This window comes from Phocoena sinus, chromosome 18 (genome assembly GCF_008692025.1).
Source record: "Phocoena sinus isolate mPhoSin1 chromosome 18, mPhoSin1.pri, whole genome shotgun sequence".
Classification (NCBI taxonomy): domain Eukaryota; kingdom Metazoa; phylum Chordata; class Mammalia; order Artiodactyla; family Phocoenidae; genus Phocoena; species Phocoena sinus.
The window spans coordinates 25,353,798-25,381,057 of NC_045780.1; the positions used below are offsets into that span (position 1 = coordinate 25,353,798).

General features: G+C 40.0%; 2 protein-coding genes across 11 annotated transcripts in view; both read left to right on the forward strand.

The window, feature by feature from the left end:
* The window catches only part of MTRF1 (mitochondrial translation release factor 1), a 56,414-nt gene extending 46,233 nt beyond the window's left edge, over window positions 1-10,181 (forward strand). For 9 of the 10 annotated variants that reach the window (XM_032610960.1, XM_032610955.1, XM_032610953.1 and 6 more), the window contains 3 exons: window positions 2,129-2,265; window positions 5,286-5,384; window positions 9,806-10,181. In XM_032610960.1, the coding sequence (XP_032466851.1) occupies window positions 2,129-2,265; window positions 5,286-5,384; window positions 9,806-9,919 (350 nt within the window). In that variant the 3' untranslated portion in view covers window positions 9,920-10,181. The other variant, XM_032610959.1, reaches the window with a different exon arrangement.
* Window positions 10,182-18,106: 7,925 nt separating this feature from the next.
* KBTBD7 (kelch repeat and BTB domain containing 7) lies at window positions 18,107-22,892 on the forward strand. The gene has a single exon (XM_032611666.1). The coding sequence runs from the start codon at window positions 18,518-18,520 to the stop codon at window positions 20,561-20,563; it is 2,046 nt and encodes a 681-aa protein (XP_032467557.1). The 5' UTR covers window positions 18,107-18,517; the 3' UTR covers window positions 20,564-22,892.
* The last annotated feature ends 4,368 nt before the right edge of the window (window positions 22,893-27,260 follow it).

Genomic DNA, 27,260 nt, shown 5'->3' on the forward strand with positions numbered 1-27,260 from the left:
AGTAATAATTAGCTTAAGATGAACTAAAAATTAAAAACAAAGTAAAAGGTGACCAAATTTCTGAAAAAAATGAACTAAAATACTTTAAAACATTAGAGGATTATAAAACCACCCTGGGGACATCCCTGGTGGTCCAGTGGTTAAGAATCCGCCTTCCAATGCAAGGGACTCGGGTTCGATCCCTGGTTGGGGAACTAAGATCCCACAGGCTGTGGGGGCAACTAAGCCCACGCACCACAAATAGAGCGCCCACGTGCCTCAACTAGAGAGCCCGCGTGCCGCAACTAAGACCCGATGCAGCCAAAAATAAAAAATAAATAAGTGAATTTAAAAAGTAAAATAAAATAAAGGCTCCTTGAGAGCATAGATGGTGTCTTATTCAAAAAGAAAAAAAAAACCATTACACCCTGGTCAGCCATAAATTACTAACTTTGCAAAAGTGACTGATGCTTATATTGCCAGACTACCTTGGGCCAATTTTTTACCCACTTAGATGTGGTTCTTGGACCTAAAGAGGACTTAAGTCTTACCCACAAACCTTTTTGTCAAAGCCCTTTTATAATTTTTTTTTAACAACTCCAGCACCTTGTTTCAACATACTCTACCCCTCCCCCCAGTCCTCTATTCCTGAGGGAGTATTTAACGATTAAATACTCCTCTACAGAAAATGTATTAAAATAGATAATGAAGTGGTTCCCTCAGGAATTACTGAGCTGGTGAGTAAGAAAAGGCCTGGCTTGAGCCACTGGATGAGAGCAGTGCAGGTATATAGACAAAGTCAGTATGGGTCAGCTAATAAGAGGAATTTGGAACAGATCTCATGACTGTCTGGTTATCTTGAAATGGAAATTTTCATATTCCTTTGGGTGCTGAGAAAAAGGATTCCTGATTTAAGAGAGCTCCAGGCAAGTGCTTGGAAGACGTGAGCAAGCTGGTGCCCCAGCCCAAATGCATGGCTGCAATAGAGCAGTCAAGAAATAACATTGAACCAATAAGGGCGAAGCCTGCTTAAAGTTATTAGCAGATGTGATTGTAGCTTATTTAGACAGGGTGAAAACATAGTTTGAAGAGTAGAATTTTATAGAACTTTAAAAAATCTCCAGCAAAATAGTTACTGCCTTATCAGTGCAACTGGCCTAAGCTAAGAGGGTTTTTGCTTTTTGTGATGCAGAAAGGAAAGTACCTTTCACCTCTAGTGTACCTGGGAGCAGGATTGGATATAGACCTTCAGAGTGGTAGCTGCAAAGTTAAGAACACAGCCTGAAGTCTCAGGAGTCACCATTTCGGGGCTAGATTTGGGCTGGTAACTGGGCTACACAGTGAGTCAAACCCACCCAAATCCAGAAGTCGACTAACCAAAACATGTGCAGTTAGATATGTTGATTAGCTGGATTTAGAACTAAGACAACTGAGAAACGTTCACTATAAACTCTTCCTTTTAAAGAGTTTGGGTAGTTTCTTTTTATTGGTTTCTATATATAAAGTCTTTTTCCTGTTTTCTGTTATTATTATTATTATTTTTTTTGCAGTACGTGGGCCTCTCACTGTTGTGGCCTCTCCCGTTGCGGAGCACAGGCTCCGGACGCGCAGGCCCAGCGGCCATGGCTCATGGGCCTAGCCGCTCCACGCATGTGGGATCTTCCCGGACCGGGGCACGAACCCGCGTCCCCTGCATCGGCAGGCGGACTCTCAGCCACTGCGCCACCAGGGAAGCCCTCTGTTATTTTTTTACTTGAAGTATAGTCGGTTTTTACAATATTATGTTAGTTTCAGGTGTACAACATAGTGATTCAATACCTTTACAGATTATATTCCCTTTAAAGTTATTACAAAATTATGGCTGTATTTCCCTGTACTGTACAATATACCCTTCTCATCTGAAATACCTCATTTGACATCAGAATCTAAAGAGGTATCTAAGCAATTACCATCATGACCCAGGAATAGTCTGGAGTGTGCTAAATCTAAAATGTTTTTCATCCTTTTCCTGATTAACCTTTCCCCCTTTAAAATGTTCCTCAGTTCTATCTTTTTCATCAGTTTTATTGTGATATAATCGACACGTCATCTCTATTCTAATTTGATTTGTGGAGGCTCCAGTTTATCTCTGATCCCTGTTATTTTTCAGGACTTGTAGTAGAATGCCAACAAGAACGATCACAGATGAAAAATAAAGAAATAGCTTTGCGTGTGTTGAGAGCTAGACTCTACCAGCAGATTATTGAGAAAGAGAAGTGTCAACAACAGAGTGTGAGAAAACTGCAGGTAAGATTTATTGAGTGAAATAACTTAATGCCTCTGTACAGAAAGCCATCATTTTATGCAGAAAATGGAGTAAATATTCTTAATAGAATGGAAATATCTTAGAGCACAGGAAAACATGCTCATTTGTAAATAGCAACAATTTAAGACTGACTGGTTATGGCTAAAGTTGGACATGCCAGTTTGGAAATAAGTAGAGGAGATATGTGTAAACTAAAAATTGTTTCCCAGTTGTTTCCCTCCAGTTTTTGATCATAATTGTCTTTAAAGGAAATTAGTATAAAAGACAATTCTCTGGAAATTAAGAGATTTTTCAGATTTTTAATTTAAAAACCTATGCTTTTATTATTGTATAACTATTTTTTTTCCTACATTTAAAAAAAATTTTTATTTGGTTGGACCAGGTCTTAGTTGTGGCACATGGGCTTCTTAGTTGCAGCAGGTGGGCTCCTTAGTTGCGGCATGCATGTGGGATCTAGTTCCCTGACGAGGGATCAAACCCAGGCCTCCTGCATTGGGAGCGTGGAGTCTTCTTATCTACTGCGCCACCAGGGAAATCCCTATTTTTGTATAACTTTATGTGGGATCAAAAATATATGGCACTGCAAAAAACTGGTAATACTGACTGCTTCTGATACAGTCTGGGAACCAGGAGTAGAAGAGAGATTAATTTTTTGCTATATACCCTTTTGTACTTTTTGAATTTTGTACTATATACATTTGTATTATTATTTATACAAATATATAAATAGATAAGTTTTAAGCAAAATGAATAAATGTCATTGTCTTAAGTAAACAAAGGGTTGTATGATTTTAAACTCTAAAAAGGTAAACTTTTTCTTTGAGAGAAATTGGAAGAGACAGTGGAACCCAGAAATAACTGTGCTTTTGTGTTATTTGCAGGTAGTTATACTACGGTAAATTTGGAAGATTTTTGCGGCCTGTTAGGAAAATTAATTGTATAAAACTAAACATTAATTATTCTTTTCACCTAGATGTCCTAGTCCTTCACACTTTTGCCCTTCTTGTTTCCCTTACCCACATTCTAACTTGCAAGTAGTAAAAGTGACAGGATAAATAATTTATTAAGCCTCTATCTGTGGTAATCCCAGCCTGTGGCACAGCATCAGTATACACATTTGCAGATAGGAATGCTCATTTACAAAGCATTACTTCTTGGCAGCTAAGTGATAACATAAACACTGTCAACTCTGTCACATTTGATTTAATAAAAGACATTGGGTTTTACTTGCCGTTTGACATTTTGGCATCAGATGTTTCACACAGTAATTTTCAAAGTAAGTATTCAAGATCGGCCTTACGCCGATTGTGGGCACGTGTGTCATCTTCAGTGGTCTGGTTTGAAAGGGCAGAAGTGACCTCCGTGTCTCTCAATTAACTTGTCCATCTGTGTGAAATTTTTTAGTAGATATTTCTGACACCTAGGAGTTTTTCTTCAGCTAATATATACAGTAGCTTTTATATGGAAGGCATTATGCCAGGTTCTCAACCCTGGTTCCACTTACCACCTAGAGAGCTTTGTAGATGTCTAGGCCCCATCCCCAGAGATTCTGATATAATTGATCTGCGTGGGATCCTAGGCATAACTGTGGTGCCTTGGGATAGTAGTTTCCAAACCTGGCTGGTTGCAGAATGGATGGCCTGGGGACTGTTTTAAAAATACATAATCCATGATTCAGTATATCTTAGGTTAGGTTTTGGAATCTTTCATTTAAAAACATTCCCCTGGTGATCAGCCATACTTAGGACTTCAGTTTCATATTGTTTGCTTTAGAAAGTAAGTTATAGCAATCTTTTTCTTTTATCTTAAAAAGTGAAAGTGAGATACCTGTAACTTATATAATATTGTAGCAACTATGCTTCGATGAAAATAAATAATAAAATAAATTTTAAAATAAAAAGTGAAATAGATAACTAATAAGAACCTGCTGTATAAAAATAAATAAATAAAATTCAAAAAAAGGTAAAAAAATAATAAAAAATAAAATAAAAAGTGAAAGTGAGTGAGAGAGGGTGTTGTGTGCATTGTATGTGGGGGGAGGGAGGGCAGATGAGCAGACTAAGAATACAAATAACCATAGCAAAAGGCAAACTGGTGTGCGGTGAAGAAGATTCCAAGTACATGGGGTTTTGAGGGAGGAAGATAACATATTTCACATTGGGACCAGGAAAGACAGAGATGGTAGGAGAGTGTTAAGGAAGGGCACCCCTTGAGATGAGGTTTAAGCAGAGTTAACAGACTTGCACATAATTATGATATGGTATAATAAGTGGCATTATAGAGGTTCATATAATTTTCAGAAATAATGTTGAGAAAGTTGGCCACATTGTGAAGTACCTTGAATACTGAGTTGAGTTGTGTCTGCCTAGTAGACAAGAAGGAGCCAAAGAAGGAAATGTATCAGAAAGCTGGGCTTTAGGAAAGCTAAGCAGGGCAACACAATGTAAGCAGAGAAATGGAAGATTAATCAGGAGATTTTTACAGGAGTGTAATGAAAGTAATGAGCCCTTGAATGATAGACAGTAGAAATGGAAAGGGCAGGATAGAATAAAAGACCCTTGAAACCACTGGAATTGGGCAGTTAGAGAACGGGATGAGCTGAAGTTCCTTTCACGGTCTATATCACAGCCTGGCAGATAGCAAGCTACCATGAAATGTTTGTTAAAGTGTAGGATATCAGGTTTCCTACTTAGATCAAAGGGAACATCATTGTAGGGTCATTTATAGAAACCAGCAGGAAGAACTGACCAAGGTAGAAAGATAATTTGGTTTTAAATATTTGGAGTTTGAGGTACCAAAGAGATGTTAATTCTTATAACTAAGCTTTACAGACCTGTAGTCTTAATAAGTTCTGCCCATTCTTATTCCTTGTCACTTTGTGTATATGAATTTAGAAAAGATTTAAACTGTTAAAATAGAAAAGTCATTTACAAGCACTGTTTCTGTTGTAATAAAAGTAATTATAAAGTTAAAATATGAATTGCTTTTTGTTATGACACAGGTGGGAACAAGAGCCCAGTCAGAGAGAATTCGGACATATAATTTCACCCAGGATAGAGTCACTGACCACAGGATAGCATATGAAGTTCGTAATATTAAGGTAATATGAATGAGTATGCTTTATGTGCCTTTGATTTTTCAAAGAAAGTATAGTCGAATTCTAGAGAGTAATCTCTGAAATATTACCACATAATTTAAAAACATTGAGATAGATTATATTAGTACCCCAAATTTGTGAACATTTTTATTAGTTTGCTAGTAAGAAATATGGTCTTTATGCCAGTATGAAACAGCTATCTTTTAAATTCCAAATTCTTTGTTATGTAATCACAATGTATTAATGTATTTTCAGTACATGTCTATCAGTTTTCTATTACCGATTACCAAATTACTGCAAATGTAGTGGCTTAAAGTAATGCCTATTTATTATCTCACAGTTACTGTAGGACAGAAAGCCAGGCACGACAGAGCTGAGTTCTCTGCTCTGGGTCTCCCAAAGCTGAAAGGTGCTGGCCAGGCTGCATGCTTTCCTAGAGCTTGGAGTCCTCTTCCAAGCTCAGGTGGTTGTCGGCAGTATTCCATTTCCTTGAGTTGTAGGAGTGAAGCCTCCATTTTCTTGCTGGTCATCAGCTGGGTGCTGCTCTCAGCTCCCAAAGACTGACCACAGTTGCTTGCTGTCTAGTCCCCTTCGTGTGCCCTGTCCCATTGCATCTCTTGCGGGAATGGCCTTTTTAAGGGCTCACCTGTTTAGGTCAGGCCTACCTGGATACTATTCCTTTTGATTAACTCAGAGTCAACTAATTAGCCATCTAATCACTGGAGTGATAGTCCAGCATATTCACAGCTCTGCCTGCACTTAAGGGAGGGAATTTTGCCAGGTGTGTACACCAGGGGGCATCTTAGAATTCTGCCTACCACAATGTGTGTCATTATATTCAGGTGTTACAATGATTCTGTTGGGGGCGAAAAGACCCTGTCAGTTTGGTTTGAACATTCACCTAACTAAATCCCATGTCGTTGGGATCACTGACAGTAATACATTAATGATGAAGCACAGAAAAATTATTTTTCCTTCCATTGAAGGGGAAAGTGAACTGGTTCCCATAAAGGACTGTGTGGACAAGGCAGAAGGTAGAAGGTTTTGATCCTTGTCCTTGGTGCTGTGTGATACCTCGGGCTTCTTTCACTTGATTCTGTCTCATTCTGTACACAAAAGTAAAGTCCTAGTTTTACAGAGGAAATGTCTGTGTTTTAAACATACTTAGAAATTTCTGTGTATCTTATGCCGCTTCCTCTGTCTTTGCAGCAATTTAAAGCTGTCTTGCATAAGAACATCATAGCCTTGTTGAAAAAGAAAATATTCAGTAGCTTCCCTTTCCTCAGGAAACACACAGTAATAACCAAACATGTTTGGCCATACTGTTCTAATTACACCATAGTCTTTCAGTTGTTTTTCTCGTAGTGGTGATGGTTTTCCATGAAACAGAGGCAGATTAACTGGCTTTTATAGTTATAAAATATATGACGCTGGCCTAAATACTAACACGTCATTACTAACTAAACTGGCATGCCAGACTCAGAAAGAGTAAGGACGGTCATATCGGTATGCTCTACAAATCACTAATCAACTTATTGGAAAGAAAGAAAATGCTCCATATTCGTGAAGGGAAAAGTTTTAAAATGGTATAAAAAAATGTTGCAGTGAAACATTAAAATCTGTATGCAGGACAGGAAAGAGACTAGTCAGACTGAATAACTTAGGAACTGAAGAGTTGCAGATGACGCAGGAAAAGTGATGAAGGCCTTAACTCCAGGACAGCCACCACAGGACGGAATGGAAGGAGTGGAGAGGAAAGAAAGTGGGTGCCTGTGGGACTCTGCTCAGCTCTCCTCCCTTATTCTAGAACCTGGCCTTCTCCCTACTCTGTCAGTTTGGTTTGAACATTCACCTAACTAAATCCCATGTCGTCGGGATCACTGACAGTAATACGTTAATGACGTATTACATATTAAAACGTAATACCTGGCCTTCTCCCTACTGCGTCCACATAGTTCCTGACAGAGCTGCTATGTTCCTACATGATCATGATTTTGACCCAAGACAATAATTGATTTGTTGTGGGGGGGAAATCCAAACAAGCCCCAGTCAATGAGTTTCTTCCCAGGATTTTTAAACTAGAGACAAAGGTGCTCATTCTCTTGGTGGATGAAGCTGAAATATATAAAGCTTACAAGAGGTTAGAAGCCACATTTCCAGCCATGGGGAGAAAGCAGTCTTCAGTGAGAGAAGAATGAAGCTGATATATTGAAAGGAGCAAAAATGGGAGAACTGGATGCCAAGAATCCTGATGATGTGAATCCCCACATTCATTTATTCCTGAGGCCCAGCTTCATTCCCAGGGTGGTGGCAGCAGCCCTGTACATTCCTGCCCTTGGGTTCTCTGAGGTCACTCAGTATGCTTATTATGAATTCCCTTGTAGCTAATTTTACTTGTATTTGTATTTATCTAGATAATAAGCACAGACTACCATGTAATATATTATTTTGTATTTTTATTCTGTTTCCCAAAGTTCTTGTGCAGATTCCTTTGCATCAGCCTATCTCCTGCCCTGTATTCCAATTACACTAGAAATTTACCCTTGTCCTGGGCTTTCAATGTATTTTGTTTCCATACCTTTCTTCATATTCATTCTTTTGACTGAAATGCTCTGTCTGTCTCTATTTGGAGACATACTGTTCTCTTTTTAAGACCTAATTCAAATTTTTCTTCCTTTATTTTTTAATTTCTTGCACTGTGTTATGCTTATGTATTACCTAGGTCTCCCAGTAGATTGTGAGCTTCTGAAAGCTGGGAGCTACAGCTCCTTCATATATTTTTTTAAATTTTTGGCTGCATTGGGTCTTCATTGCTGTGCGCGGGCTTTCCCTAGTAGTGGCAAGCGGGGGCTACTCTTCATTGCTGTGCGCGGGCTTCTCTTTGCAGTGGCTTCTCTTGTTGCGGAGCACAGGCCCTAGGCACGTGGGCTTCAGTAGTTGTAGCACGCAGGCTCAGTAGTTGTGGCTCGTGGGCTCTAGAGCGCTGGCTCAGTAGTTGTGGTGCACGGGCTTAGTTGCTCTGCGGCATGTGGGATCTTCCTGGACCAGGGATAGAACCCGTGTCCCCTGCATTGGCAGGTGGATTCTTAACCACTGTGCCACCAGGGAAGCCCCAGCTCCTTCATCTTTGATCTTTGTATCGCTAGCACTCTGGTTAATCCAACTGAACTCTAAATGTGATGTGATTATCAATAAGAGTAATAATCCTTTTAATATAACTTCCAGATGGTGAAGTCACATTGGCAATATCATAATAATTTGAGCTTACAGGCACACTAATTTTAAAAGCAATTTTCATATTATGTTCAAAATGGTATAAATCTTAATTTTAAAATTTCATCGTAGTGCTCTTGCTTTCTGTTTAATTTTAAAGTTTAATCGACATCTTACTATATGCTGGTGTTTTGTGGAATACAAAGATAGTAAGGCATATCTTTTCCCCTACAGTTTAATTTGAAAGAGAAATGTGTACACTTAACCTGAAATTTAACTTCAAGACCATTCAAGAAAGACTAAATATAAGATTAGTTCATGCCTACATCTAAACTTCAAATGTTCTATGTTCCAGATGCCAACATTAAAATATTTCTATTAAGCCAATGTCTGGATTTTTAGCATTTCCAAAATAGGAGGCTGTGCTAATTCACTAATCCCAACAACTCTATCACACAGAACCTTTATAACACAGGAAAGGTACTTGAAGTCATTATTTTACTCGTTTCTCAGAGAGAAGCCTCAGGGAAGACTGCAGGGAAGTCTTAACTGAAACAGTTTCCACCCAATGGAGTTATTTGGAGGTTAACATGAGAGAGGTTTTTTCCTCAGTTTTTTATTTTGAAATGTTAAGCACACATGTTTAAAGACTAGTCCATATATATATACCCTATACCTAGATGCAACAGTTGTGAACATATTGTTATGTTTGCCTTCTCTTTCTCCTCCACTTCCCCTTTCTCTCTATAGATACACCTGTGTTGCTACTGAACCATTGGAAAGCAAGTTGCAAACCTCAAGACACTTGTCCCCGAAATATTTCAGTATAAATATTTTTCAAATACACAGGACTTATAGATATTAAAACCACTGTATTTCTAATTTAAGAAAAAACAGAACTATTATAAACCACTTACGGATTAAATAATTTGAATTTGGATGGTTGGCTAATTTAAAAATGCTAATTTAAACAATTTAAGTAAGAGTTTAATTCCATTTACTCTTTTGGATTCATGTTTTACATACAAAGGCAAAATTAGCTAGGGATCCTCTCAAGTTAGCAATTGTGTTCATTATACTATAGATTAGTAATCTTTTGTTGCTATTAAATAATGACTTTAAAGAAATGAAATAAATATATGCTTAATTCTTTGTTTTGTTTCTCCTTTATTTCTAGTAATCAGGTTTTCATAGTAACTCTCTTTCACCAGGAATTTTTATGTGGGGAGAAGTGCCTGGATCAGCTAATTCAGAGATTGCTTCAATCAGCGGATGAAGAAACCATTAATGAATTTTTGGATGAAAATCTTAAATCAGCAAAATAAATACTGATTTATAATTTATTATTATATAAATGAAATGGACCTATGTCAAGAAGCAGACCGAGGTAGGGAAATCTTTATGAAAGTTGATAAAGAGCAGCTAAAAATACATGGTACTCACAAAAATATTTTTTAATGAATCCAGTCACATTTCTTGACCTAAGTTTATTTTAGGTTTCCTGTAAAGTACAATCCAGGTCTTCAAGTAGAAACAAAGCATGCATTGTTGAAAAGAGAAATAAAGTATTGAGAATTGACTATGTGATGTAGGACAGATCACTTGTTCTCTTTATATGCCTTTTCTTTTAACCATCTATAAATTAATTTAGACACATTTCACATCTGTTACTTCAGGACTTTGCCCGTGGTAAAATTTAGTGATATAAATTTATAAACTTGTTTGTAAACTCCTATTTAAAGACAAAGTACTATTAATCATGTTAAAGTTAGGACTTAAACTGCTACTTTTATTTTTGATTTTTTTTTTTTTTTTTTTTTTTTTTTTGCGGTACGCGGGCCTCTCACTGTTGCGGCCTCTCCCGTTGCGGAGCACAGGCTCCGGACGCGCAGGCTCAGCGGCCATGGCTCACGGGCCCAGCCGCTCCGCGGCATGTGGGATCTTCCCGGACCGGGGCACGAACCCGCGTCCCCTGCATCGGCAGGCGGACTCTCAACCACTGTGCCACCAGGGAAGCCCTAAACTGCTACTTTTAAATTAAAAAGTAAATAAAAGTTGTGAAGAATATGAGTTGCTAACTGTGAGCATCTCTAGGATATAGATGGTAGAACTCTTGGAGAGCTGAGTGAACTCTGTAGTGTACAAACTACAAGTCAATATTTAAAGCAGACTCTCTGCTTGGCTTCTATTTCTAATTGTTCTTTGACTTAACAAGCATCAACAGATGTGGTGTAATATGAGTAATTCACTGAGGTCGGTTTTGTGCCGTGATATATAAAACCTCGTCCTTACCTTACAGAACTTCCAGCTGAGCAGGGAGCCGAAATATAAGTCCCCAACTCTAATTCAAAGTGGCATGTTGTATTTAGTAATTTTTCTCGGGAAGTTTCTTGAGTGAAAAAGAGAGCGGTTGTTATTTTAGATAGTTCCTCAGAGAGGAACTGTATGCCAGGAAAGGCTAATTAATATAGAGTTTTAAGACCAATTGAATGATTTGGAGGTAAAGATGAGAGAAATTTTTTCCCAAATTTTTATTTTGAAAATTTTCAAGCACACAGAAAAGTTTTAAAAATAATTTTTAAGAAACAGTTCAATGAATATTTTATCATCTAGATTCAACCATTGTTAATATTTTGCCACATTAGCTTTTCTTCTTTCTCTGTACACACACACACACACACACACACACACACACATACACACACAGTGGTTGCTGGACTATTTAAAAGTTAGTTGCAGATCTTATAACACTACTGAATGTTTCATCACATCCTAGGAAAAAGGACATTCTCATACAAAATTATAACTCCATTATCACACCGATTGTATATCAATAATAATATAATGATTATATAATATGATCTAATAGCTACTACATATCAGAATTTCTTCAGTTATCCCCAAAATATCATTTTTTTAGCTGTTTTTGTTTGTTTTGTCCAATCCAGGATCCAACCAAGACTTACACATTACATTTGCCAGTATCTCTTTAGTTTTTGGATTAAACCCCCAAGTTTTTTTCCATATGACATTGACCTTTTGAAGAGTCCCACAAGGTTGTTTTGTAGAATAGTCTACATTCTAAATTTGCCTGGCTTGCCCTTAATGTACTATAAAGTAAAATTATGTCTAAAGATTAATTAAATTCAGATTAAACACATTTGGTAAGACTACTTCACAGGTGATGTTGTGATACTGTATCATATCAGGAAGTTCCACTATTAGTGATACTAAGTTTGAAAACTGTCAAATCTCTCCATTGTAATGGTACATGCTCTCCTTAATAATCGGTATGTAATCTGTGGGGTAGTACTTTAGCATCATATAAACATTTGATTTCTCATTGTGCAAGACAGCTTCTGAAATGACCCCAGTGACCCTGTTCCTGGCATTTCATGCACTTGTATAATCTCCCCTTGAATGTGGACCAGATTTATTGACTCTTTACTAACAAATAGAATACAATAGAAGTGGTGGGATTGTCGCTTTTGATATTAGGTTGTAAAAAGACTTGCTTCTGGCTCTGTCACTGTCTTTTTTTTTATATATAAATTTATTTATTTATTTATTTATTTTTGGCTGCGTTGGGTCTTTGTTGCTGCGTGCGGGCTTTCTCTAGTTGCGGCGAGCAGGGGTTACTCTTCTTTGCAGTGTGTGGGCTTCTCATCGTGGTGGCTTCTCTTGTTGCCGAGGCTTCAGTAGTTGTGGCACGTGGGCTTAGTAGTTGTGGCTCGTGGGCTCTAGAGCGCAGGCTCAGTAGTTGTGGTACACGGGCTTAGTTGCTCTGCGGCATGTGGGATCTTCCTGGGCCAGGGCTCGAACCCACGTCCCCTGCGTTGGCAGGTGGATTCTCAACCACTGCGCCACCAGGGAAGTCCCTTAGCTGGAATTTTTTTTTTTTTCAATTTTTATTGCAGTATAGTTGATTCACATTGTTGTGTTAGTTTCAGGTGTACAGCAAAGTGAATCAGTTACACATATCCATATATCCACTCTTTTTTTTTAGATTCCTTTCCCGTATAGGCCATTACAGAGTATTGAGTAGAGTTCAGCTGGCATTCTTTAAAGAAAGCTTTCCTTTGTCTTTCCTCTCACTTTCTCTTAGTTGAGAGATAATTTAATCCTATTTGAATCAATATCATGATTCATGATTTCCCTAGGGGTAGGCATTCCCCCCCGCCCCCCGGGTGTCTGGAGAATCTGCTTTAATTTGAAAGAATATTGAATAGGGAGTTTGAGGGTTAAAGTTAGAAACACAGAAACTGATTTTTGTTTTCAGGCATTTTATGTAACAGAGAAACGTTTATCCAAGGAAATGTAAATATTAAAACATTGTGTGAAACAAGGCAAAATGAAGATAGTCTAACTTAACGTATTTCCCAAACCTATGTATTTATCCAGATCATTTGGGAAACTTGCCGTAATACAGATTCTGATTTAGTAGGTCTGGAGCCTGTGATTCTGCATTTCCAGCAAGCTCCCAGGTGATGATGGATGATGTTGATGAGCCACAAACACCACTTGGAGTAGCAAGGATCTAGGACATCTGTTTTTTTTTTTTTTTTTTTTTTTTTTTTTTTTTTTTTATGCGTTACGCGGGCCTCTCACTGTTGTGGCCTCTCCCGTTGCGGAGGACAGGCTCCGGACGCGCAGGCTCAGCGGCCATGGCTCACGGGCCCAGCCGCTCCGCGGCATGTGGGATCTTCCCAGACCGGGGCACGAACCCGCGTCCCCTGCATCGGCAGGCGGACTCCCAACCACTGCGCCACCAGGGAAGCCTGGACATCTGTTATTTAATTAATGAGTACTTTCAGTTGTTATACACTTTATTTTTGTACAGTGAGATTCAGTTAAACTCATAATCTTGCTTTATTCAGATAGACCTTGAGTCTCCTAAACTACAAAGATAAACTTGACATTTTTAACTTTAGTAGAAAAATATTAGGAATGAATATATAAGCCAGAGATAAATCAGGGTTCTTGTAAAGAATCTGGAAAGCCAAAGTTTATTGCCTCATATGCACAACACCTTTAGAATATTAAGGAGTAACAAACTTTATTTAAAAAATAAACCTTAGAGAGATTTTAAAATTGAATTTGAAATTGAGTCAAGGGACCTCGGATCACAAACTACTACAGTCAACTAAAAATTAAAAGAAAATATTTTTAAAATCATAGACTCTAGTGTTGGGGGCAACAGTGATTAGGAAGACATGTGTTGGCAGGGGTGGAGCTTTTGGGATGCTGGTAATGTTCTATATCTGGACCTGAGTGGAAGTTACAAGGGTGTATTCATTTTGTGATAATTGCATTTACAATTGAGTTAACTGAGTTTTGTATGCAACTGACAATTGCATACACCCTTGTAACTGCCAGCCCATTCAAGAAAAGAACATTTCCACTGCCTCTGAAAGTTTCCTTGTGCTCCTTTCCAGTCAATCCACTAATCTGCCAACTCCCCCTCCCCCAACAGTGGCAACCTCTATTACGATCTTTATTCACCATAGCTTATTTTACTGTTCTGGAACTTCACATCAATGGTCACACAGTATGTACTCCTGTATATCTGGCTTCTTTGTTCAAAAGTTTTGATACTCATTTACAGTATTGCAGGTACCAAGGGTTGTTTCGCTTTTATTTCTAAGTAGTATCACACTGTATGAATATACCACAATTCATTTTATTCATCCTCTATTGATGCACATTTGGATTATTCCCAGTTTCGGCTATTATGGATAAAGCTACTATGAACATCCTTGCACAGGTCTTTTTGTAGACATGTTTTAATTTCCCTTGGGCAAATGCCTAGGAGTGAAATTGTTGGGCATTTAACATTCAAAGAAACTACCAAACAGTTTTTCAAAGTGGATATATCCATTTATAGTCATAATATTAACATATGAGGTTTCCAATGGCTCCCTATCATCACCAGCATTTAGTATTGTTGATCTTTTTAAGTTTTGCCATTTTCATGGGTATGCAGTGTTTTCTCATTGTGACTTAAATTTGCATTCATCTGATGATGAACGACATGGAGCAGCTTTTCATATGTTTATGGGGTGTATGTATTACGAATATTTTTTCCTAGTCTCTGGCTTGCCTTGTTTTTTTTTTTTTTTTTGCGGTACACGGGCCTCTCACTGCTGTGGCCTCTCCCGTTGCAGAGCACAGGCTCCAGACGCGCAGGCTCAGCAGCCATGGCTCATGGGCCCAGCCGCTTCGCGGCATGTGGGATCTTCCTGGACCGGGGCTCGAATTCGTTTCCCCTGCATCGGCAGGCGGACCCTCAACCACTGCACCACCAGGGAAGCCCTGGCTTGCCTTTTTATTTTGTTTTCACTGCTTTTTTGATGGGCAAAAGCTTGTAATCTTGTTGAAGTTCATTTTATCAATTTTTTAGAAAAGATTACTGGTTTTTTTTGTGGCCTAAGAAATCTGCCTACCTCAAAGTTACAGAGATAGATTTATGTTTTCTTTTAGCAGGTTTATCATTTTCCCTTTTCTATTTAAGTTTTCAATTTAATATTAAGACCCATCTCAATTTAATTTTAGTTTATGGTATAAGGCAGGGGTCAAGATTGTTTTTTGCTTCACATTGTGATCCAGTTGTCCCAACACCATTTGTTGAGAAGACTTTCCTTTCGCCACTGAATTTCACTGATAACAATGCGGTGTTTCTAAATTTAAAAATTCAGTTCCTTGGGCCACTGGCCACATTTCAAGTACTCAAGGACTACAGGCGGCTCTGGATACTGGATGAGTCAGGGCAGACATAAAATAGTTACAACATTGCACAAAGATTTGTGATAGCACTATTCTAGAGCTTAAAGCACAGTACCACTAAATATTTTGGGTTCTGTGAACGGTAAACTAAACCAAATAACAAAGTATGGGCAGATATAAGGAAGGTAAAAATTAATCACTGAACTTATATTAAGTACCTAGAGTAGTCAAATTCAAAGAGACAGGAAGTAGAATGGTAGTTACCAGGGATTTGGAGGAGGAAGAAAGGAGAGTTATTATGAATGGGTACAAGATGGGTGGTAGAGTGATGGTGGCAAACCAGTGTGAATATACTTAATGCCAAAGCAATGAACAATTTAAAAATTGTTAAAATGGTAACCTTTATGTTAAGTATATTTTATCAACTTAAAAATTGTTTTTATTGCTTTTCCCCCAGCTGGTGTTAGTGCAGGAGAGAAAGCTATCGGTGTTACTAATCACTGAATTGTCTCTGGTGTACCTGAAGGATACCCAATGAAGGTACAGAAGAGATTTTGGAGCCCAGAGCCCCACTTAGCTTAATGTCTCTATCTTGGAGTATTGCCATTAGACCCTCATCAGCTAATAAGAAAAGAGAGAAAAACAATTTGAGAGTTATTCTGCTATATGTTATATACCTACTCATGTAATAATACTAAAGATTTCATTCATTAGGTTATGGTAACACATGGCAAACTAGCAGCAGGAGCAGTCTGGGTTTTTTGGGGTTTTTTTTGTTTTTTGGCTGCGTTGGGTCTTTGTTGCTGTGTGCAGGCTTTCTCTAGTTGCAGCAAGTGGGGACTACTCTTCATTGCAGTGTGCAGGCTTCTCATTGTGGTGGCTTCTCTTGTTGCGGAGCACAGGCTCTAGGTGCACGGGCTTCAGTAGTTGTGGCTCACGGGCTCTAGAGCACAGGCTCAGTAGTTGTGGCGCACGGGCTTAGTTGCTCCGTGGCACCTGCTTTGCCACCAGGGAAGTCCCAGGAGCAGTCTGGTTTTTAAATAGAAGATCTCTAACTTAAAAAAATTTCTAAGCCCTTGATTTTGAATATTTAAAAGTTGATCAGTACATATGTATATATATAAAACTTTTGTAAAGCATAAACTACTATATTATTTCAAGGAATGTTAGAGCATGTATGAATACCAAGTCTTGAGGATCTTGGGCTTTTGTACAATACAAGGTACGTTTGTTCAAATATTTAAATTTTGGGACTTCCCTGGTGGTCCAGTGGTTAAGAATCTGCCTTCCAATGCAGGGGACATGGGTTCGATCCCTGGTTGGGGAAATAAGATCCCACATGCTGCAGGGCAACTAAGTCTGCACACTGCAACTACTGAGCCCATGCATTCTGGAGCCCGAGTGCCACAACTAGAGAGAAAAGCCTGTGTGCTGCAACAAAAGATCCCGTGTGCCACATCTCAGACCTGATGCAGCCAAAAATAAAAATAAATAAATATTTGAAACAATAAAACAAATATTTTAATTTAAAACTCTCATTAAAATGCCTTAATAAAGACAATTCCAGAATCTTCAACTGATTTGTGGAAATAAATGAAAGGAGTAGTGTGAGTAATATTCCTATTAAGAAGTTATGAAAATAAGCTTGCTTCCCAGAAGATGGTGTTGATTTGGTGAGATGCCACCCTGTCTATGAATATGCCTGATTTGCATATTTAAGGCCATCTATAAATGCTGTTCTCTAAGACCTCATCTTTGTCTAAGACATCCTAATGAACCTACATATTGTTTAGTAATGAAAATACTGTAATACACTTCAGGACTTCCCTGATGGTGCAGTGGTTAAGAAAATGCCTGCGAATGCAGGGGACGCAGGTTTGAGCCCTGATCTGGGAAGATCCCACATGCCACGGAGCAACTAAGCCCGTGCGCCAGAACTACTGAGCCTGTGCTCTAGAGCCCGTGTGCCACAACTACTGAAGCCCACGTGCAGCAACAAAGACCCAACACAGCCAATAAATACATAAATTTATTTATTTATTTAAAAAAAGAATCAACCTGCCAATTCAGGGGACACCGGTTTGAGCCCTGGTCCAGGAAGACCCTACATGCCACAGGAGCAACTAAGCCTGTGCGCCACAACTACTGAGCCTGTGCTCTACAGCCTGTGAGCCACAACTACTGAGCCTGTGTGCCTAGAGCCCGTGCTCTGCAACAGGAGCCACCACAACGAGACGCCCACGCACTATAACGAAGAGTAGCCCCTGCTCGCGGCAACTAGAGAAAGCCTAGGTGCAGCAGTGAAGACCCAGTGCAGCCAAAAATAAATAAATAATATTGTAATACACTTCAGAACCTTTGAAAAGAAGCAACATTAAACACTGGAAGTTTTCTTTGCAGAAATTGTTCATGGTTTCAACTAAGTGGGTGCCTCATTTTTCATAAATTCTAAAAGATAAACCAACACTTATTGAATCTTTACATTTTAGCCACAGTGTAAGCACTTAATTATTGTTCTAATCAACAAATATTTATTGAAGTGCTCTAGGTCCTTCGCAGTTTATCTCATTTCATCCTCACACAGTCCTATGAAATACTATTATCCCCATTTTGCAAAGAGGGAAAAGTTCTCAGAGAAAAGTTACACAACTAATGAATACTAAAATGGGGCTTCTACTGTGGAGTTCAAACCCACAGCTCTAAACCGTCAAATCCAGGAGAATAAACGCTTCCCAATTCTGTTAGTCAAAACAGTCATCCCCCAGAAGCCTCGCGATATTACTCGAACTACTACTCCCAAAGTGCAAAGCGGTTTCTGTGAAGCCGCCTAAGCGGCAGAGTCCGAAGGGCCTCGGCGTTCCTCGAGGCGCGGAAGGCAACCTGGGAGCCGTAGTTCTCCCGGACGCCTACCGGTATTGCCAGCGCGGCGGTGGCGGATCGCTCGGTTCCAGCCAGTAGGTACTGTGAGGGCGAGCTGAAGCGGAGAAAGGGCGCGGAACTGGAAACGGGTGAGTCAGGCACTGTCTGCGCGTTAAACAGAGGCGGCACCGCGGCGTAGGGTTGAGTTAAGTTAGCGCGGCCCCCGCGCAGTCTCTTTAGGGACACCGCGGTCTTAGCGTCAGCGAGCAGAGGGTGAGGAGGCGCCAGAGCCCGGTCCTTACACCCGTACTCGTCCTCAGCTCTCCGCCGGCATCTACACCATGCAGTCCCGGGAAGAAGCTCCGCGCTCTCGCCGCCTCGCTAGTCCCCGCGGCGGAAGGCGGCCCAAGAGGCTTTCCAAGCCCTCGGTTTCGGCTTTTTTCACGGGCCCAGAGGAGCTGAAGGACACGGCCCATTCCGCAGCCCTGCTGGCCCAGCTCAAGTCCTTCTACGACGCGCGGCTGCTCTGTGATGTGACCATCGAGGTGGTCACGCCTGGCAGCGGGCCTGGCACGGGCCGCCTTTTTTCCTGCAACCGTAACGTGCTGGCTGCCGCGTGTCCTTACTTCAAGAGCATGTTCACCGGCGGCATGTACGAGAGTCACCAGACGAACGTGACCATGCACGATGTGGATGCCGAGTCCTTCGAGGTGCTGGTCGATTACTGCTACACGGGTCGTGTGTCATTAAGTGAGGCCAACGTGCAGCGCCTGTACGCCGCCTCCGACATGCTGCAGCTCGAGTATGTGCGTGAAGCCTGTGCCTCCTTCCTAGCCCGCCGCCTTGACCTGGCCAACTGCACGGCCATCCTCAAGTTCGCCGATGCCTTCGACCATCACAAACTGCGATCACAGGCCCAGTCGTTTATAGCCCACAACTTCAAGCAGCTCAGCCGCATGGGTTCGATTCGGGAGGAGTCTCTGGCAGATCTGACCCTGGCCCAACTGCTGGCCGTCCTGCGCCTGGACAGTCTAGACGTCGAGAGTGAGCGGACAGTGTGCCACGTGGCGGTGCAGTGGTTGGAGGCGGCTCCCAAGGAGCGGGGTCCCAGCGCTGCAGAAGTCTTCAAGTGTGTCCGCTGGACACACTTCACCGATGAAGATCAGGATTACCTGGAAGGGCTGCTGACCAAGCCCATTGTGAGGAAATACTGTCTGGACCTTATCGAAGGAGCCCTGCAGATGCGGTATGGTGACATGTTGTACAAGTCTCTGGTGCCAAAGCCAGAGAGCAGCAGTGGCTGCAGCTCTCTTGTGTCCATGGCAGAAAATCCACCCCAGAGGCTGGGTATGTGTGCCAAGGAGATGGTGATCTTCTTTGGACATCCCAGAGATCCCTTTCTGTGCTATGACCCATACTCAGGGGACATTTATACAATGCCATCACCTTTGACCAGCTTGGCTCACACTAAGACTGTCACCTCCTCAGCTGTCTGTGTGTCTCCAGACCATGACATCTATCTGGCCGCCCAGCCCAGGAAAGACCTCTGGGTGTATAAACCAGCCCAGAATAGCTGGCAGCAACTTGCTGACCGCCTGCTCTGCCGTGAGGGCATGGATGTGGCGTACCTCAATGGCTACATTTACATTTTGGGTGGGCGAGACCCTATTACTGGAGTTAAATTAAAGGAAGTGGAATGCTACAGTGTTCAGAGGAACCAGTGGGCCTTAGTGGCTCCTGTACCGCATTCCTTCTATTCCTTTGAACTAATAGTGGTTCAGAACTATCTTTATGCTGTGAACAGTAAGCGCATGCTCTGCTATGATCCTAGCCATAATATGTGGCTGAACTGTGCTTCTCTTAAACGCAGTGACTTTCAGGAAGCCTGTGTCTTCAATGATGAGATCTATTGTATCTGTGACATCCCAGTCATGAAGGTGTACAACCCAGCGAGGGGAGAATGGAGGCGCATTAGTAATATTCCCCTGGACTCTGAGACCCACAACTATCAGATTGTTAATCATGGCCAAAAGTTGCTCCTCATCACTTCTACAACCCCACAATGGAAAAAAAACCGGGTGACTGTGTATGAATATGATACTAGGGAAGACCAGTGGATTAATATAGGTACCATGTTAGGTCTTTTGCAGTTTGACTCTGGGTTTATTTGCCTCTGTGCTCGTGTTTATCCCTCCTGCCTTGAACCTGGTCAGAGTTTCATCACTGAGGAAGATGATGCACGGAGTGAGTCCAGTACTGAATGGGACTTAGATGGATTCAGTGAACTGGACTCTGAGTCAGGAAGTTCAAGCTCTTTTTCTGATGATGAAGTCTGGGTACAGGTAGCACCGCAGCGAAATGCCCAGGATCAGCAGGGTTCTTTGTAAATATTTTGAAATACTAAGATGTTTCTACTGCTATGGAATATATCTTAAAAAGATGTCCTTTTCATTTCCGGAAAAAAAAAAAAAAATTGATGAGGGCTGCACATTTGGCTTAGAAAGGGTAATGTGTGAATTGCTAATGTCATGTTACAAAGTTTAAACAGTCCGTGAAATCAACTATATAATGATATACTGTGCAGAAAGTCGAGATTAAAGTATGCAAAACAATGAACCATATAATTGATTAGAATGCTTGGTGGTTTTCATCTTTGTTCAAGTATTTGTTGCACCAGTGAATCGTTTTGATTAGTTACACTGTTTATATTTTGATTATCTAATTTAGTCTTGTTAGTTTTTTAATTCTATTTAGTGTTGTGAGGAAATTAGCTTTTTAATTTTTATATAGAAAATTGGACTAGAAATTGTTGGTAGGGTTTTGAAGGTTTATATCTTCCTTCAGAATAATGAAAGTAGTAGATTTCCCAAATTTTCAAATAGTCAGTTTTTAGGATTCTAAGTTAATAGTTTGTTAAAATTTGGTTTGGTGTTCTTCTCTTCTGCAAAGAAAAAAAATTGGACATATATATTAAGGTTATTAAAGAGTGATTTCATTTTGATAATTTGCAGAATGGTCTTAAGCACTCACAGAAAGTAAAATAAAATCAGGATTCCACTGTTTTAAAAGAAATTTCATTTTTATTTTTGGAATATAAAATGTGTATTTGCTAAATATGACCATTTTTCTATCTTAAAAAAAACCCATTCTGGTAGCATCACCAACTATTTAGACCCTTCTAAACCAAAAGCAATAGGTAAGTTGCCATATTTTTTCATCTATATCTGATACATGCTTCGTTGAATCAGGGGAACAATCGTTTTTTTCACTGGACATGTGATTGGGTAATGTACATTTTTATCCGTTGGTCATGCCTTGTCTTAAAACGTTTATATGCTCTCCTACAATATTTTGGCTGTATAGTTTTGCTGTTTGTCTTAGAGGATTCTTTAGCAGAAAGTGACTTTTGTGAGTCGATACTGGTTTTGAAAATATGTATAAGCTAAAAAGTGTTTTATTGAGATCAGTAGTAGTTATTGTGTCTGTCAACTCTAAAATTCAGTGCCAGAAGAGAACTTTAAAACTTTAAGCTGTATATAGAATTGTTTTCTGTAGCGTTGAAATTTTCTGTCAGTTTTGTAAGTCACTGTAAATGATTATCAGCTTGAAGGTATTTTTGTATTAAAAGTTGACAGTTAAAGAACATAAGTGGATGATAGCGTTTGGGGCCAATAGTGAAAGTATGTTTCCTCTAAAATACTTCCCTAAGCAGTGGTGTACATGGTTATTTTATTAGGTTATTTGTATCTGTCCTATATTTCTCTGTGAACCATGCTCCAGTCTGTTTTTTGTTTGTTTTGTATCATAATAAGAGAAGGTCTAGAAATAGAGACTAAATTGCACAAAATTGACATTGTTAAATACGAGAACATATAGGTGCTTACTTTTGAGGGTCTGTTAATACATATGGTTGTCACAATACATATACACGATAAATGGTGTATATATACAGATGCTTATGTTCTATAAATTTTTCTGTACCCACTTAGTTTATCTTCTTGAATCTTTGTTCAGTAACATGCTAATTCCTCTTCTATGTTTATTCTCTAGGGACCAAATGCTAACATTTTTTTCACACTGGCAGAGTACTGAGGTGTGTGTTCTGGGATAGAGAACAGAATTTTGAATAAGAAAAGGGAGGGAGAGAGAAAAGGGTTTAAAAAAGCCAAACACACAAATAATGTTTTCTTAGCCATTTTGATTGGCCACCTGAAGAGTCCACAGGACATTTCTGTTCAGCATTATTTAGTGAAATAAGATTCTCACCCTAGCAGCATGTGTTCCTTCAAAACAGCAAACATGCTTTAGTTTTGTTTGTCCCATATCAGGGGTGTCAACAAGCACTGCTCTTAACATGGAAAGCTGTATCTTAATAGTATTTTTCGACTGACTTTTCTTCACCAATAACTTCTTGTTGATAGCTTTTTGTTTTGTAAGGTCAAAATAGGACAATGCTGGTCTCAACCACATTATCCATCTACAGAATTAGGGTATGCAACCAGCTGATAAGAGACCGATTCTCTAATGTGTCATTCTCAACCTCTGAGTTAGGTATAAGCTAATTAGTAGGAAAATACTGGTTTACAAAGAGCTTTTCTTAGAAAGGATTTTGGTTTCATGATATGTTTGTGAATTAGGGAATAGATGTTAATTAACCTTTATTTTATAGATAAGTGATTTGTACATGGTTAGTTACAAATAAAACTGGCACTAGAACCCCAGGCCTTCTGACCTCTTAATTTAGTTTCTGCTAAATGTACAAAACCCTTGCTTACATAGTGAGTGACACAAGTAGCAGTGTTGAAATCCCTTCATCACAGGAAAGCGCCTTTGTCTCAGTTTTACAATTAATTGACACAGATTTTAGCAAATGCTCAATATAATGTCATTTGCAGGATTACTATTTATAAGACTTCGAATGATCTTATTTTTTGTCTCTGTCTGCCTGAAGTCTGAAAAGCTCAGAGAACCCAAATTATTTCGAATAATTTAAATATTCAAACGATCAGCATTGGTATTTTCAAAAGTATAAAATATAAGACTAATTTAGCAAATAACTTAATTTGGGTTTAGGATTAAATTTAATGTCCTTCTATCTCCTCTCGTTGAGCAGTGTTGTTTTGTTTTGTTTGTTTTTTCTGTTTTGTACCTGGATCTTATTGAGAATCTGATGAAAGCTTTTGACCCATTCCCCAGAAAAATGTACATGTTTACGTTTTCATAATTTCAAAGATGTTATGACACTTCTGCAGCTCATCCACACACCCAGGGTAAGAACACTGTGAGAGTCCCAAGAACACTTCAACAAAAAGGAATTAGCATTTTGCACAAGATATATTGCTCAAATGTTTGTAAGGGGGGAAGGGCATTATTAAAATAGAGCTAAAGCAATCATATACATTTACCATCTGAAAGGGATGTGAATATTAATGGGTACCTCAGAACAAAGGCAGAGTTGACACTTGTGAATTTCAAATTTCCTCATGATGATTAACATAAGGACAGTTAAGTAAATGTAAACGATTTAAAGTAATGGGTCAGGGCTTTCCTGGTGACGCAGTGGTTAAGAATCCGCCTGCCAATGAGACATGGATTCGATCCCTGGTCCTGGAAGGTCCCACATGCCGCAGAGCAACTAAGCCCGTGCGCCACAACTACTGAGCCTGCGCTCTAGAGCCCGCGAGCCACAACTACTGAGCCCACGTGCCACAACTACCGAAGCCCGCGCACCTAGAGCCCGTGCTCCGCAACAAGAGAAGCCACTGCAAGAGAAGCCCGCACACCGCAAGGAAGAGTAGCCCCTGCTTGCCACAACTAGAGAAAGCCTGCGACCAGGAACAAAGACCCAACGCAGCCAAAAATAAATTTTTTTAAAGTGTATAAAATGTTACTTTAAAAAAAAATAATGGGTCAGATGAGCTAGTGTATATGAAAGCTTTGAAACTTGAGGTGTTATACATACATGTGATATGAATATTGTCTAGGAAGGCTGTGTATATATTAGGATTTAAAGTATATTATAGGTTCCAGGTGTTTCAAACTGTGGCCATCACAGATGTTCATCAGATATCTAAATTGCAAGATATCTAAATTGCAAGAGTTCTTTATCTCATAATGAGCAGGTGAACAGGTGCTTGGAAAAGGGCATCTACCCATAAGGAATCTATTTAAAATATAATTTAAAAATACAAATTTGCTACTCACTGCTCATTAAACTAGAAACCAGTGTTTTGCCTGATGTCATTTTCACCAATTTGTGCTAAAATGAGGAAAAAATATAAAACATAATGAATGAGTTGTAAACTAAAATTATTTAATTGAATTTGTTTTAATATTCATGAATTGGAAATATAAAAACTTTGCAGTTCTGTGTCAGTCCCTTAAACTTGAAAGTTTACTTGTCTATTTTTTTTTTAATTTATTTTTGGCTGCGTTGGGTCTTCATTGCTGTGCGCGGGCTTTCTCTAGTTGCTGTGAGCAGGGGCTACTCTTCATTGCGGTGCACGGGCTTCTCACTGCGGTGGCTTCTCTTGTTGTGGAGCACGGGTTCTAGGCATGTGGGCTTCAGCAGTTGTGGCACGAGGGCTCAGTAGTTGTGGATCACGGGCTCTAGAGCTCAGGCTCAGTCAGTAGTTGTGGCGCACGGACTTAGTTGCCCTGCGGCTATGTGGGATCTTCCCGGACCAGGGCTCGAACTCGTGTCCCCTGCATTGGCAGGCGAATTCTTAACCACTGCGCCACCAGGGAAGCCCTTGAAAGTTTACTTGTCTTTGAAATCCTAAAATCTGTTGCTTGCTTCTTAGCTGTTTTACTTTTCTCTGTCCTCTCCTCTGATCTCTCCCTTACCTGCTTAAAAATTTCAACATCTTTTCATCATAACTTTAAAAGAATATTATAGCAAATATGATAGAGCAAGAAAGTATAGGAAGCAAAATTGTTTATAGAAAATATGGCTAACTAGCAATCCTAAGAGAATTAATTGATAGGGTATTTTTAGAACCATAGAGATTGTTAAATATATACAAACCAATTTTTTTTGACAAAACAAAGCAAAACAAGATAGCGCTCATAGAAGCTGCCAAGTCTTCAAGTACGAGATAGGCAATACGTTTTATGCCCTCTTGTTGACTCTGGGCCATTTTGTCACCCAGATCCGTTCCATCAGCTGCTGTTCTTCACTTATTTAAGCCTGTGGACTCAACACCATCCAAGACACAGGGTGTAGGGAACAGTATTGTTGCATACCATTCCCCTCCATATCTGAGGCATATTTTCTCAGAAACCATGCTACTCTGTGGGCAGTCACCTCTCCATGACAGAGTCAACCTTTTACATTCTCCTCCAAAGCAATTTTAGCTGCTTGTAAGTACCATGTCTTAATCAGGAATATAGCAGCGGCGCGGGGGCAAACTATCCCTTAATTCTGGGGAAACTAGCAAATAGCAATGGCTGTCACTTCAAGGCACAGCCCGATCCAGTCTTAATATCCTTATGGCTTTCTTTGTACAGAGAAGATACCACGGGGCAATGTTTTCCTCTCACTTCATACATTAGTTAGGATCTAGGTGTGGTGGTATGTACAGAGAGACCCTATAGTTGTTTTAATAAGATAGAAGTTTCTCATATAAAAGTCTAGTCTGTTATGTAGACCCTGATCTAGGAAGTCACCTGAGACCCAAGTCACCTGAGACCCATGCTTTTCTGTTTTCCCATTCTGCTACCCTTAGGGTATTGTCCTGGTTCACGTGGGCAAAGCTGGTTCACCCTCATGTATATATTCCAGCCATGAGGAATGGAGAAAGGGAAAGGGGGTGGGGGCATGACCCCTGTGAGCGAAGTTGTTCACATCACTTCTGGTCACATGACATTGGCCAGATCTTGACCTTATGTCCACACCTATATGTGTGCTTGAGAAAGGCAGTCTTTATTCTGGGTCAACATGTATCTTATTAGAATTCAAGGGTTCCTTCTTGTAGAATGCTGAGGAAGGGTATTGTATGAATAGCAATCTCTACCATTTGTCAGGCTAGATTTTATCACATGGCAGCCAAAATGATGGCCAGGACTCCCCAGACCCACATCCTACCAGCTGAGAAACCCCAAAAGGCAATATTTTCTGCTATCTCTTGTAGATAATTCCTGGGGGACCTAGGACTCTGAATAACCAAATTGAGTCACTTGTAATAGATGAAGTTGGGAACGCGGAAATGTTGAGGAAGATAGACAAGTAAGGAAATTACTTCAATGAGGATTATAATTCCTACTGTGGCAGACTCTTCAAAGACAGTACAGTTCCAAAGGTGGGAATGTTCAGGTTACAGAGTGTATTTTGTTTTGACCTGATCCTAGGATGTGAGGGGAAACTTGGGATGAGAACAAGCTGGCAAAGCTCTTAAGCATCACATCTTGAAGTCACTGTATGTCATGCCCAAGGAGTTGACTTTTTTTTGCATACAGTGTAAATTCGTTGAGAATTTTTAAGTAGGGGCTTGACGTGATTGAATGTTTTGTTGAGACTCCTCTCCGTGCAAAACGGAGGGGGCAAGACCAGTTAAAGGAAGGCAGATGTAGTCCAGACTACTGCAGCCCTCAATGGGGGCAGTTGTTGTGGGCTTGATGAAGAAGGGACAGTTATAAGAGGGGTTAAAGAGTTTGAGCTGGACCTATTACTGTATGTTTAGAGATGAGGGAGCTGGGGAAGGAAGTATGAAAGGAGTATGAGAAAGGAAGGACGACAGGCTATTTCCTAAGTTTTCTGCTTCCATATCGTGTGAGAGTACAAGCCGAACTTCTATACCAAAGAGACCCTAAAATATAAGACAGAAACTGGTTTCTCTCCATTCAGTCCAGAAGTGAGCTGTTAAGTGTTGGCAGGGTGATTCTGGCCCAATGAGGTTCTTCATGAGCCCAGCTTCCCTCACTGTTTTCCGCCAGCTCCTAATGAGTTGTCTTCATCCTCATGAACAAAGCACACTCACCAGGATTATATCTGTGTTGCAGCCTGCAGGGTTGGGGAAAGAGAGGAAATGGAGAGCAAAAAATTCCTTTTTTAAGGACTTTTACACTACTTTTGCCATTTTTCCG